Source organism: Drosophila pseudoobscura, chromosome X (genome assembly GCF_009870125.1).
Source record: "Drosophila pseudoobscura strain MV-25-SWS-2005 chromosome X, UCI_Dpse_MV25, whole genome shotgun sequence".
Lineage (NCBI taxonomy): Eukaryota > Metazoa > Arthropoda > Insecta > Diptera > Drosophilidae > Drosophila > Drosophila pseudoobscura.
In genome coordinates this window covers 13133116-13146749 of record NC_046683.1, presented here as the reverse complement: position 1 = coordinate 13146749, position 13634 = coordinate 13133116, and the positions used below count along the sequence as shown (strand labels likewise).

At 38.1% G+C, this 13634-nt stretch overlaps 2 protein-coding genes across 2 annotated transcripts; one reads left to right on the top strand and one right to left on the bottom strand.

Moving 5' to 3' along the window:
- Positions 1-696: 696 nt before the first annotated feature.
- On the bottom strand, positions 697-1528 carry LOC26533829 (uncharacterized). The gene is made up of 2 exons (XM_015186202.2): positions 1053-1528; positions 697-972 (listed from the first exon to the last, which is right to left on the bottom strand). The coding sequence occupies exons 1-2, from the start codon at positions 1466-1468 to the stop codon at positions 969-971; spliced, it is 420 nt and encodes a 139-aa protein (XP_015041688.2). The 5' UTR covers positions 1469-1528; the 3' UTR covers positions 697-968.
- A 10689-nt stretch (positions 1529-12217) lies between these two features.
- Positions 12218-12957, top strand: LOC6901438 (histone deacetylase HDT3-like). Its single transcript, XM_002134088.3, has 2 exons — positions 12218-12367; positions 12433-12957. Exons 1-2 carry the CDS (start codon positions 12319-12321, stop codon positions 12618-12620), a joined length of 237 nt encoding a protein of 78 aa, XP_002134124.2. The 5' UTR covers positions 12218-12318; the 3' UTR covers positions 12621-12957.
- Positions 12958-13634: the final 677 nt, after the last annotated feature.

Genomic DNA, 13634 nt, shown 5'->3' with positions numbered 1-13634 from the left:
CTTATACTAATATTTGTATTATTAATATTATTATTATTATTTTAATTACAATTTTATGTTTTAATACTATATAACCTCCACCTTCGACCTCGCTGACACAGCAATATAAACATACATAAATATAATATTTTTTAATTTTTAATTATTTTGAATTATTTTTATATTAAATTTGTTAAACATTTTTATTGATTTCAATTTTTTATTTGAGTAATTTTTATTGAATTCAATTTTTAATTTTTATTAATTTCAATATTTAGTTTTTTTTTTATTTTTATATATTTTGAATTAATTTTATATTAAATTTGTTAAACATTTTTATTGATTTCAATTTTTAATTTTATTAATTTTGATTGATTTCAATTTGTAATTTTTATTAATTTCAATATTTAGTTTTTTTTTAATTTTTAATTATTTTGAATTATTTTTATATTCAATTTGTTAAACATTTTTATTGATTTCAATATTTAATTTTAGTTTTTATTGATTTAAATATTTAGTTTTTTTAATACTTATTTTATATAGGTATTTACTTTTATTAATTTTTATTAATGAAAATATTTATTGTCACCGAAAAATAACCTTAAAACTTTCAATACATTTTTTTTAAATTAATATTTTCGATAAAAAAAAACCTTTTTTGGTTGCCGTTTAAAATATATTCACAGAGTGGCTTCCATTAAAATATTCCCCGGCCAGCCCCGACGTCTCCCTTAGAGCTCCAACAATTTCTACAAGTTTCTTGTGGCTTGACCCCTGACCCCCACACTTATTATTAATATTTTATGTATTCCTTTAATAGCTTATCAAGTGTATTCGATCCGTAATGGAATAACAAGCACCAGACCAGGCTATCGGGTAGAAATGATACGCTGTAGAAGAATATGTGCTCTGTGCCCAATCCATGTCTTAAAATCCATTTTATATAGGTCGTGCCTCTTGTTGCTGGAGTCTTGGGACCAACTCAGGACTCAGCTGATCTTCGGATGGCCCAAAAAGGGAATAAAGGTACCATGAAACACAGTAAAACATAATTTATTTAATTAAAAACTCACTGCTGGATCCATTTCAGCGTAGCGATCACAATGCAGGACATCATCAAGGCCACTGTGGTGGTGACCCAGCCCAGGAGCCAATACTCAGCCTCTAAGTATTGTTGGAGATCCATGCCCAGGTCGAAGCACACGGTACGGATGTACCGGTGGATCAGGGGCTCAAAGCGCCACCAGACCCCGTTGGGCAGTACCTCCAGCAGGGCAAGGACCACGATGGTCTCCACAAGGAACTTCATGACACCTGTCAAACGGCAGCGGGGCGGACAGACGTCGATTTTCGAGATCCGCACCGTGGTGACCCCGAACACCAAATGGCGGGCCCAAAGTGGTGCGGGCGACCATTCGGGCTGGAAATATGTCAGGCCAATGACTTTGAGCAGAAAGACCGCCAGAATAATGGCACGCATGGACGTCATCTTTCGAGTATTCTCTGTGCTAAATCACAACTTAAATTCTAGCCTCTGGCACTGCCTCTGGCTCTGCCTTTTGACAACAAACGACAGGGCATTCAATGTTCTGTTTCTGTTCATTTATGGGTTCAATTCTAGGGCCACCTCAACCCCAAACACGTAGCCTGTATCTCGGTGCGTGTGCGTGTGCCTCTTGGGTGGTGCAACGCGCTTTTCCCTGCCTTTCTGGCCGCCTGCTTTCCCTTTCTTTTGGCTATTCTGTTCGCACTTTGTGCTCTCATGCAAATCTTCAGAGAGGGAGAGAGCGAGTGCGTGTGCGTGTGTGTGTCTGTGTGTGTGTGTGTGTGTCTGTGTGTGTGGCATTTGTAGCTTCATTTACTCTACACTCTGGCGCTTTGACTTTTTAATTAATGGTATCAATTTTTTTAATTGAAAATTTCTTTTGCCACCTGCAACACCCCTCCCCCCCCCTGCCCCCCCCAGCCACTCGTCCTGTGGGCTCGATTTGATGCATGCAACCATGGAATGAAATGGAATATTGAATAACTGCCAGCAGCTTAAAGCACTCCCCCACCACCCTTGCCCACCCCCCCTTAACCCCTCTCTGGCCACGCATTAACCCTAATTAGCTTGAATATTTTTTTTTGAAGCTCGTACTTTTGCGGCAGTTTTAAATCGCATTTCAATCGCAATTATGCGAGGCGGCAGCGTTTCAATTGATGCTCATTGGGAATGTGTTCGCCCACATTCCATTAAATCCACCCCCCCGCCCCCTGCGAGGGTGTATCGCATTCGGACAAGGACTCTCGAGCACTATTGTCCTTGAATGTGATATTATTTATAAGCGATATGCACACATATCCACCTTCTGGAAAAAGGGGATCATCATCAGTGGAGGGCAGTCCCATCCGGAGGCTTGGAGGAATTTAAACAGGATCCCTGGCTCCCTCCTCTGCCTCGTGGCCACAACTCCAGCAGAGGAGGCGCCTGTGTGCCCTTCAGCCAGTGCCCCTTCTGATGGCTCGAGTTCCAAGCGAGTGCCGAGCGTTTCTTCGATCCACAGGGCCTTATCGAGGGAATTCTTGCTCCTGAGAATCGAATGTCCCAGCAATCGGCCCAGCAAAAGTTGTTCCCAAGTGCCCGTGGGCGATGAAGAGACTTTTGACAGCTGATTGAGGGAAAGCCAGGGTGATATCTTTCCCTTCTTTCTCTTTCCCAAATTCCCTTCGGGGCTTTCCACGGGCGAAATATTCCACTTCGAAAAGCAGCTTCCGCTTCGAAAGGCACAAACAGCTGATGCTATAACCGAAGCAACCCTGTGTTTTGCGCTTTACAGCACTTTTGTGCGCCTGAACAGCAGCCTGTTAATCGTTTTCGTTCCGACAAATTGGGGATCTTCGAGAAAGTGGAAAATGTGTTTTCTTATGTTTAATTTAATATCTAAATTTATAGTTAAATTTAATATTTATCTTAATGGTTAAATTATACATATTACCCATAAATAATATAATATAATAATATTCATATAATATAAAACATATATCTAATTTAATATTTTATATAAAATATTATATATAATATATTATATTATAATGTAATAATATTAATATAATATAACACATATATCTAATTTAATATTTTATATTAAATATTATATATATTATATTATATTATAATATAATAATATTAATATAATAATTAATAGTAATAATTAATAATTATTAATTAATTAATATATATATAATATAATATATTATAATATAATAATATTAATATAATATAATACATATATCTAATTTAATATTTTATATTTAATTTATTTTAAAGTTCATTTTATTTAGAGAAAAAATGGGCTAAAAAAAATTAAACAAATTTATTAATTTAATTATGAGCCCATTTTCCTTCGAGTGTTAAATGCCGAAGGTCCTCTAAATATTCTATAAAATGAGGCATACAATGAGGCATATTTTCTAATCATTTATCATCGAAAATGTCCCAAGGCCCTAGGGCATCCAAAAATCGAATGATACGAGTCTTACATCCCATACGATGATCGTTCCAATGCCCTAAACCTTTTTCTTTTCCAGGGCTAGCGATGATGATCCTTACTCAGGCATCCCTCTCTCTGTAGCTCTCTCTCTCTCTGCAGCTCTCTCTCTCTTCTTCTTCTCTCTCTCTCTTTCTCTGGAGTAATCATAACTAAGTTTCGTCTTGCCCGTTGACTTGTGCAATTATGCAGACTGCGGCAGGAGGCAACTTCGTTAAGCCAATGAATCGAATATGGCAGTCGTTGGCCTGTCTGGCTGCTGCCCTAAATGTGTGCATTAAAAATTTGTTACCCAACCGAATCGTCGAATCCTTGAATCCCCAACGGCAGACAGACCGAATCAATTGTTTGCCTAATGCAATTTCCAGTGCCACCAGTTGGAGATGGAGATGCCGATGTTGCTCTGCTCTGCGGGGCCGAGCGGATGCCAAGGTAATCAACAATCAAAATCCAAAGTCGTTGGGCACCACAAACGCCCACTCCACGGGGGCGGGGGCGGGGGCGTGGGCGTGGGCGGTGGGCGGTGGTTGGGCACAGACGTCGCCGACGCTCGTTTGGGTCACTCTTGATGACGACAATTTGCATGTCAAGTCCATTAGGAGCATGTTATCATCCATCCCTGTGCCACACACACACACACACACCACTAGAGCTGCAGCAACAGCAGCTTTCTCCACCGCCCCATTTCTTCTTGCTCTGGTCGTTGTTTTTTTTTGTTTTCTGCTGCATTTGGCGCTCGTTCTCTCCAAGAGTTGCTTCCATTTTTTTTCTGTTTTTTTTTTGGCTTGTTAAGCGCAATTAGTCGGTATTGACCACACACACACACACACCCATAGATTTGTGGGTGGCGGGGGGAATCATTTCGGTGCATCATTGGATGGCTGCCCCAATGATGATGGGTGTTGGTGGCCCTGGCTTGCCTTCAAATCCTAGATGCCCCGCCCCCCCTCCCTGGGCCACCCTCCTTGGGTCGTTTCAATCAACAAATTAATGCAACAACAGCTTCGGGATTTTACCAGGCAACGCATTCGAATTTTCGCCCCCCCACACTTTGTTTATTAAAATCTGTACAACATTTTCATTCATTTTCATTTCTGTAGGAATTAGGAAAAAAAAACCGAAAAAAAAAACAAAATAAATGCACATCGATTTTTGGCACTGCCGCGCGGTGCCGATTCCGAAAATTCGTATTTATTTGTGCTTGAGAGAGGAATTGCGGATATGTATTGGTGTATAAACACACACACACACACGAGCATGTGTGTGTGCATGTTTTTTAATGAAAAGTGGAAAAAGCACATGTGTGCACATCACCGATAAAAGGCGGTTGGGAGGGACAAATTTTGGAATTTTCATTGTTTTTGTTTTTTAAATGCAATTCCCCAACCAAAGTTAAAACATTTAATTGGGTTTTTTTGTGGCATATTTTAATGGAATTCAAGCCGAAACTGGTCTGTGAATATATTTTAAGCGGCAACCAAAAAAGGTGTTTTTTTGTATTAAAAATAATAAATGATTAAAAATTAATTGAAATTTTAAGGAGATTTTTGGGAGATAATAAATATTTTCATCAATAAAAATTAATTAATTTAAATATTGAAATCAATAAAAAATTAGTAAAAAATGTAATAAAAAAAAAGATACAAAATAATTAAAAATTAAAAAAAAATTATTTCTATATAATAATAATTTAGTAAAATTTAAATTTATATTTACATATACTATTGCATTAAAAAAATTATTTTAATTATCTTATTTTTAGTTTAAATAATTAAAAATAAAAATTGAAATAATTTTTTAAAAATTATAAAAAATTAAAAAAAATTTAAAATACCTAAAAATAAGACCAACACAAATTGATAAAATTGATAATATTAATAATAGTAAAAATAGTAAAAAACAAAGTACAAATAAAAAAATGTATAAAAAATAAATTATAATATATTTATATATCTTTATATTTACATGTAATATAAAAATAATTTAAAAAAAAATAAAAAATAGCTAAATATAAAACCAACACATTTAACAAATTTTACCCTAAGTAGATTAAAAAAAGTATTTTTTTACGAAACTGTGCATAAAAACCACATTTTTTAAACATAAGCCCCGCCAAATTGGTGGATAAGATTTTTTGTACCTTAATTTTTGGAGAGTAACCCAATTAAAAGGGATTTGTGCGAAAAAAAAGATAATTATGTATAAATAATATACAAAATTAAAATTTAAAAAAAAATGCCCCTTTAATGGATAGATTATCCAAACCATTTTACACAATTTGATCATAGATTGTATTATTATTAATAATGAGCGTCATAATAAAAAAAAAACCAAAAAAAATACCAATTTTTTGTGCAATATTCAAGTTTTTTTCTAATAAAAAAGTAAGCGACTTTTTCAGGCCTTGGACTTCAGAGCTGTGCAAATATTTTAATAACCAACTTTTGATTGTGATTCATTAGTACTTGAAGTACTGTATCTGTATCTGCGCCCTTTTGCAGGCGTGGGAGAGGGGCGTACTTTTATCAGGAATACTTTAACGTGGCCCGTAGCAGCCGTAATGCGTACAACGATTCCCGGAAATTCCCTGTATTCTGTAACAAAATAAATCAGTGATTAAGCTCTAGGATAGAGGAGCTCTCAGAAGCCGAGAATCTCCCATTAACGATGTTGGACTAGATTTCTGGGAATTTTTGGCCTTTGCTGACTTGGTTTTTCCCTTCTTTTTTTTGGTTTTTTTTTTGGTTTTTTTCGCATTGTAATGATGGAGCAACGAGCCGGAGGGCGCACACCTTTACTCATAAATAATTTGCCAAATGAATGATTAAACGAGATGCAATTTTTGTCCATGGCCCCAAGGCAGCATTCGGCAGAATTTTCAAAAGTACTTTTTGCAAGCCCGGAAGTAAAAAAGAGTTTTCTCCGATTTTCAATAGAATTTCATAATGTTTTAAACTGGCTTTCAACTCGTTTCAAAATGAATAAAATATAGATACTCGTTACCGATTTGAAGGGCTTTAAGGGGCCTCAACCTTGACCTTGACCCTTGGCCGGCTCTGGTCCGTTGCCCTTTTTGATTGAGTTGCAGGCCGTTTTGGTCACACTTTTTTCGGTGGCAAGCAGCGGCAGGTGCGTCTTGATGTGGCCCCAGCGAGTCCGAAGAATTTTGAGCGGTTTGCTGTTGGCCTCTGGCCAAAAATTGTATGTTTGCCGCCGCACTCTCTTCGAGAATGTTGCATGAAATAGTTGATGATTTATTTGCGTGCTGCACTTAACAGCCAGGACACGGACACGCCTCTGGACAGGACATGGACATGTGCTGTCCAATTTTTGGCAACACCCCCTTGGCCACCCCTTGGCTTTGACCTCTGTTTTGACGCATTTAACAAATTGGCTAAGAAAAACAATTGGCAAATGATTTAGGATAAATATACATACAATCAAGTGGTCGATGCATTGAGTCCCAGACACCCCCCCAGCCCCCCCCCCCCCAGCCTCCCCCAGCCACCCAAAAGGCTGCGCTGTTTACTCCAGGGAGCACCTACTGTACTTGAAATCGAATGGCGATCAGACACATGTATTCGATTGCATTGCTCAAAAGTTGCTCAAACATAACTACGAGTACGAGTGGAACTCTCTGGAAAATCGGCAATTTCCTTAATTAAAATTATTTTCCGTTCTGTAAGCAACCCAAAGGCTGACTGCCGACTGCCGCCTGCCGCCTGCTGCCAAGGCCCTTGTAATTTTGGCCAAAATTCAAACACTTTCGAGGCTGAATAGTTGAATGGTTTTGCAGGTCCTTAAGCTGCAATTTACGGCTATATTTGATGGGCTGTTTGGCCGCTTATTGTTAACAATGCATTTCACAGGGAAATATCCTCCGTCTTTCGGCCACAAAAGTAGCCTGAAAAGTAGATTCTGATACGCAATCTTTGCAGTAAATTACTATACGATTAAATAAACAATAAAGTACATTCAAATATTCATTTAATTATGTTAAATATATGAGATATATGTACGTTTTATAGTGAGATCTAACGAAATTTGGTTGCTCTAGCCTTAATAATCTCTGAGATTTGTGGATACCCCCAGATTTTCGTCCTTTGTGGGGGCGGAAGGGGGTGTGGCGAAATTTTGAAACAAACTCGTCAAGGTCCGATATTTTAGGAGTTTGGATACCAAATTTGGTTGCTCTAGCTCTTATGGGTTCTGAGATCCTTGAACTCATATTTTGCAATTGGCAAAACCGACCATGAAACCTGTGTGTTAGAGAGAGACAGAGCGAGAAAGAATGAAATTGTTTTCTTGATTCTGGCTATAATAATTATACGATCTGGTTCAGATTTTGCACTCTATAAGATATAGTCATTCCCTACGATTCTGCGTTCTTGGTTTTCTCGTATCGTCGAAATTGTGGATGCCGCAGATTCTCGTCCTTTGTGGGGGCGAAAGTGGGTGGGGCAAAGTTTTGAAATATTTTTGTAGCAGTGACATATCACAGAAGTCTGGATACAAAAGATCGTTGCTCTAGCTCTTAAAGTCTTTGAGCTTTAGGCGCTGAAGGGGACAGACGGACGGACGGACAGACGGACAGACAGACATGGCTCAATCGACTCGGCTATTGATGCTGATCAAGAATATATATACTTTATAGGGTCGAAAACGATTCCTTCTGGACGTTACACACATCCACTTTCCCCACAAATCTGTCCTGGCAAACCCAGGGCCACATATCGAAATATCAACCCAAGTAAAACTATTAAAATTTCAGTTCGTTTTGTGATCTGTGTTTGAAGACCTTTTGAGCTCCTTTTTGGCAAAATATTCTTAGGAAAAGTTCTCGTACGCCAACAGAAATGAATCTCCAGTGTGAGATTCAAGCACTCGTGGTACAGGATGTATCCAGGATGAGGAGGTCCTGCGAGAGTGGTCATGTTTTTTACCCGCAAGCACACACTCTCAGCGTAATTTCACTACATGAAAGCCGGTCATAAAAGTTGCTTAAGAAATGCCATTAGTTGGGGTGGAGCGGCAGGACTGCCCAGCGGGGGGTGGGGGGGGGGGCACGACTATTATGAGTGGCACATAAGGCGAAAGAAAGCGACGCCTCCTTGACAGAATCCCGAATGACAGCAGGGTTGCACTGGCGAGTCATCGATGGCTGGCGGCCGCTGTAGGGGCTGTCAAGCGAGCGTCGCTGTAGTGCCTGCCACGCCTAATGACGCACACATGTGGCACGCTCCATAGTTGTCCTTCTTGAGCCTTGAATGCTCTGATCGTCGTCGTTGGAGGAGGAGGAGGATCCCATCCCCCAAGCTCCAAATCGATCGAGTGCATCCCCAGGAGGACAACGGCCCGAGAGGCCCCTCATGATTTCTATATTGTATATATCTTAGGGCGATGATACAGAAGGCTCCTCAGCTGCTTCAAATTTCCACCAAATAAAAACGCCGGCTTCCCCTTTAAGGCCCACTTTATACGTTCCACCGACGACAGACGGTGTCAACCCTTTGCCTCTGCCCCTGCCCCTGCCCCGGCCTGGCTCCCGGTTTTATTTTCCGGCCGTCAAGCAGCCATCAACAACTGCGACCAATCGCAGCAGCTAATCAAAGCCTAGTCGTGGCCCCCGCAGCGTGAAAAGGTCTCTCAAGTCTCAAGGAAGGAAAATCTGCCCTTGTCCTTGTCCCTGTCCCTGTCCCTGTCCTTAACCTTATCCTTGTGTCTTGTCCTTTTCCCCATGTCCGTGTCCGTGTCCGTGTCCATGTCCGTGTCGATGTTCGTGTCCCTTCCCTGTTCCGTGTGCTAGTCATAAATTCAACTTTTGCCGTTTTCTATGCGACGTTTCATTAAAAATTTAGCATGGCCCACCTTTTGCCCCCGTCCGTTCCACCCCCCTTTCCCCTGTGATGCCGGGGGGGAGGCTGTAAAGTGCGTTTGTTGGCGTTACTTTATGGCTGGAGCGCATGTAAACACGTGGCCACGTGGATGGCTATGGGGCTGGCTATGGGGCCACTTGCCCCCAATCCAAATCCAGTATCCCATATCCTGCGACACATCCTGAGACGGAGACGGAGACGGGACGGAGACGTAGACGGAGCTGCAGGAGGAGCTGTTGTCCCAGCTGCACGACAACGACAACACGTAATGATTGTCCTTGTCACACACCCACAAAAGCAACACAAAAAACAACAACAGCAACAACAAGGAGGGTATGCCATCGACCACAGGTCTACCCAAGGATTTGGGAGCAGCTGGAAATGCCTACAGATCGGTGGATGGAAATAAGCATGGATTTCATTTTTAAGAAATTAAAATTAAGAAATCTTTAAGAGATTTTTTTTTGTTTGGATTACAATTGTTATTTATTTTATTTATTTATTTTTTATTTTATTATTATTTATTTTATTTTTATTATTATATGCCACCAAAGGTTGTTGCGTTTAGAATTTTAATTTATTTTATTTATTTTTTTTTATTATTATTTATTTTATTGTTAATATTATATGGCACCAAAGGTTGTTGCGTTTACAATTTTAATTTATTTTATTAATATTTATTCTTTATTTTATTTCTATTATTATATACCACCAAAGGTCGTAGCGATTACAATTCTAATTAATTTATTTTATTAATATTTATTATTTATTTTATTTTTATTATTATATGCCACCAAAGGTCATTGCGTTTACAATTTTAATTAATTTAATTTATTTATTGTTTATTTTATTATTATTTATTTTATTTTTAATATTATATGGCACCAAAGGTCATTGCGATTACAATTTTAATTTTTTTTTATTAATATTATTTTATTAATTTATTATTTATTTTATTATTTTTTATTTTATATTTTATATGCCTCTAAAGGTCGTTGCGTTTACAATTTTAATTTATTTTATTAATATTTATTATTTATTTTATTTTTATTATTATATACCACTAAATGTCTTTGCGATTGATATTTTTATAAAAAAAAAACCAAGGAATTTGTGATTTGTATTATTTAAATTTAAAAAATATCTTACTCGTAATTTAAATTAAAAAAACAAAAAATAAAAATTAATTTCTATGTTGTATTCATATTATTTTGATATTATTATATTATATATTTGTATGTTATGTTGCATACCTATGTATGTATGTAATATTTATTTACTTTTATATAATTTTATTTTGAATATATTGTATTTGTATTATTATATTTATTATATCGTATTATAATATATTATATTTAAATGGGTATATTTATTTTAATATAGAATATTATTTTATATTATATTCAAATATTTTACATTTTATATATATTATTTATTTATATTATTATATTATATTATATTTGATTTATATTATTTGTAGACCACTTCCCCATCTTCGCTCATTTGAATTTTAAATTTAACCAAAACTTGAAAAGTTCAAGTAATTATTAAATTGAATTTAAAAACGTATTTATATATTTTACCTAAATCTAAAAAATATAAGTACAAAAATGTATTATTTTTATTAAGCATGTATTCATTTTTGAGACGCTATTATTTGTGATCTCTGCTCTAAAGAAGTGCCTATAGCATTTCGTGCACTGAAATTACAGGGTATGCCACATAAAAACACACCGAGACTGATACCGAGACCGAGGCCGAGGCCGAGACTTAGACTGAGTCGGAGTCGGAGTCGGAGGCTGCTACAGGCCATAAAATTCATGTCTTCTGACAACTGCGCCTCATACATTTTTATGACTCGCAGTCATATTTATAGAGAGCGAGTGTCTCTCTGGCTGTCTCTGTGGCACCCTCTGTGCGCCCCCGGGGCACCCAGGACTCACGCAGGACGCTTTCCATCAGCGCCCCGCAAATTAGGCAAAGGATGTGCCCGCACAGATAAACATCGGCCCCGAGCTACCGAGCTACCGAGCTACCGAGCTACCGAGCGAGTCAAGGACGAGTCCAGCCACTTGTCGACTGCATTAATTATGCTTATTTATTTAATGACATTTGCTCATTGTTTCGCCCGGGCATTAGCATCCAAGGGGGGGGCGAGGAGGGAACATAAGGGGAATCAATTGAATTAATACTGGAGCCCCGAACATCGACTCGAAACGGAGGAGCATCGAACATTTGACAGGCATTTGACAACATTTGGCACTAAGGCTGTGCCAGGATTTGATATGAGGCCTCTCGTTTTCTTCAACACCCTTCCACGTGCTGCTCCACGGCTCTCCGCTCTCGTAATGAAGTCAGGCAAATGCATAATTATGTGACTGACTGAACTTTACCCACAGAAAACAGGGCACCAGGGGGCAGGAATTTTCATGGCTTCTTCTTCGAAATTGCAGGTGCAATGGCAGGTCGTCGAGCGGTTATTTCCACGAAACAACAAGGATCTGGGATCCATCTATCTGTGGCTATCAATTGATATCCAATATCCCTATGGATACACCCGCGAGGGCTCCAATGCATATCATTAGGCAGTTGCCATTTCCTTAGGCATTGGCCTGTCTATCCTACCCCACTATTTCCCTGTGCCACGCCCCAAACTAACCACACGGCATGTCCTTCCATCGAGAATTGCAACACTCTACTGAGGATTTTTGATTCATTTCGAAACAGTGGCCATTCCTGCAGATACATCGAGCCAAAGTGGAAAGTTTTCCAACATTTTCTTTGCCTTTTTTGGATCAGAATCTCTGTAAAACTCTGTCATAGAAATAACTCAGAATCCTTTGCGGGGAATGCCTTTTATTTTGTATCAAATATCAGACACTTGCAACATCACACCGGATTATCAATAAATAAGTGAAACTCTCAACAAAATCATGGAACACAAATCCCCACCGAAAGACAAAAACCCCGCACCGATATTTGGTAAATATAAAACATAATCATTGCGTTATATATGCACATACATATGTATATTTCTGATTACTTAGCGGCCCAGAATGAAGGGCAGAACCATCGGGCAGCACCTGTCGCTGCACCGTCCTCTATCGAGGGAATCCAGATAGTATATCCCGAGCCGATCGACACTGGCTACGAGGCGGACAGTGATACCGATGGCAGTTCTGACGACAAAGACGATGACGACGATGGTGAAGAGGAACAGGATGAGGAAGTCTAGTTGAGAGTGGCAGAACGGAAGGATGTTGTGGCAGGATCGCGTGATGCTTTCGCGGCAATTGTTTATTAGATCGTTTCAAAATTTGCATGTTCTAGAATAAGTCGATAATCGTTTGTGCATCCAAATTGTGATCGAAAGTGTAATTGAAATTTAATCGATTGTGTAATCGAATTGTAATCGATATTGTAATCGAAATTTTGATCGATTTGTAATCCAAATTGTAATCGATTTTTAACCGAAATTGTAATCAAGAGTGTGATCGAGACCGTTAATCGAAATTGTAGTCGAAATTTAAATCGAAAGTGTAACTGAAATATAATCGATATTTTAATAGATAGTGTAATCCAAATTATAATCGATTTGTAATCGAAATTGCAATCAGTCGATAATTGTATGGTTATCGGTAATTGTTATATGTGCATCAAATTTGTAATCGAGATTTGAATTGAAAATTAATCGAAATTGTAATCGACAGTTAAATCCAAATTGTAATCGATATTAAAGTCCAAATTTTAATTGATTTTTAAGCGAAATTGTAATCGAGAGTGTAATCGGGATGAAAAAGAAATTTTAATCGATTTTAGATCGAAATTTACTTATTATGGAAGCCATCGACAGTCGATTATTGGCGAGATAATTTATCGATTTCAAATCGTTTAATTATCGTCAACTGATTAACAAATATCGATATTGTTATCGAAAATTTTAATCGAAACTGTAATAGAATCAGTAATTAAAATTGTAATCGAAATTGTGATCGATATTAGTGTTACAGAATAAATCGATAGTCGATAATCGAGAATTGTTGTGCGAATGTAATCCAAGGTTGTATGTGGACTTCCATAGAATATTCCGCCACTTCCTAAGGCGGCGACACGTGTCATGCAGCAGGTCACCTCGGTCGGTTGTCATTCGCTGTACAGATCTTTGGTCGGATCGTTCCCATCGTTCCCGTTTTGCCTTGGAACCATCTGGGATTTCCCTTAGCATGCATTCCGGGCGAAAGCCCCCGCC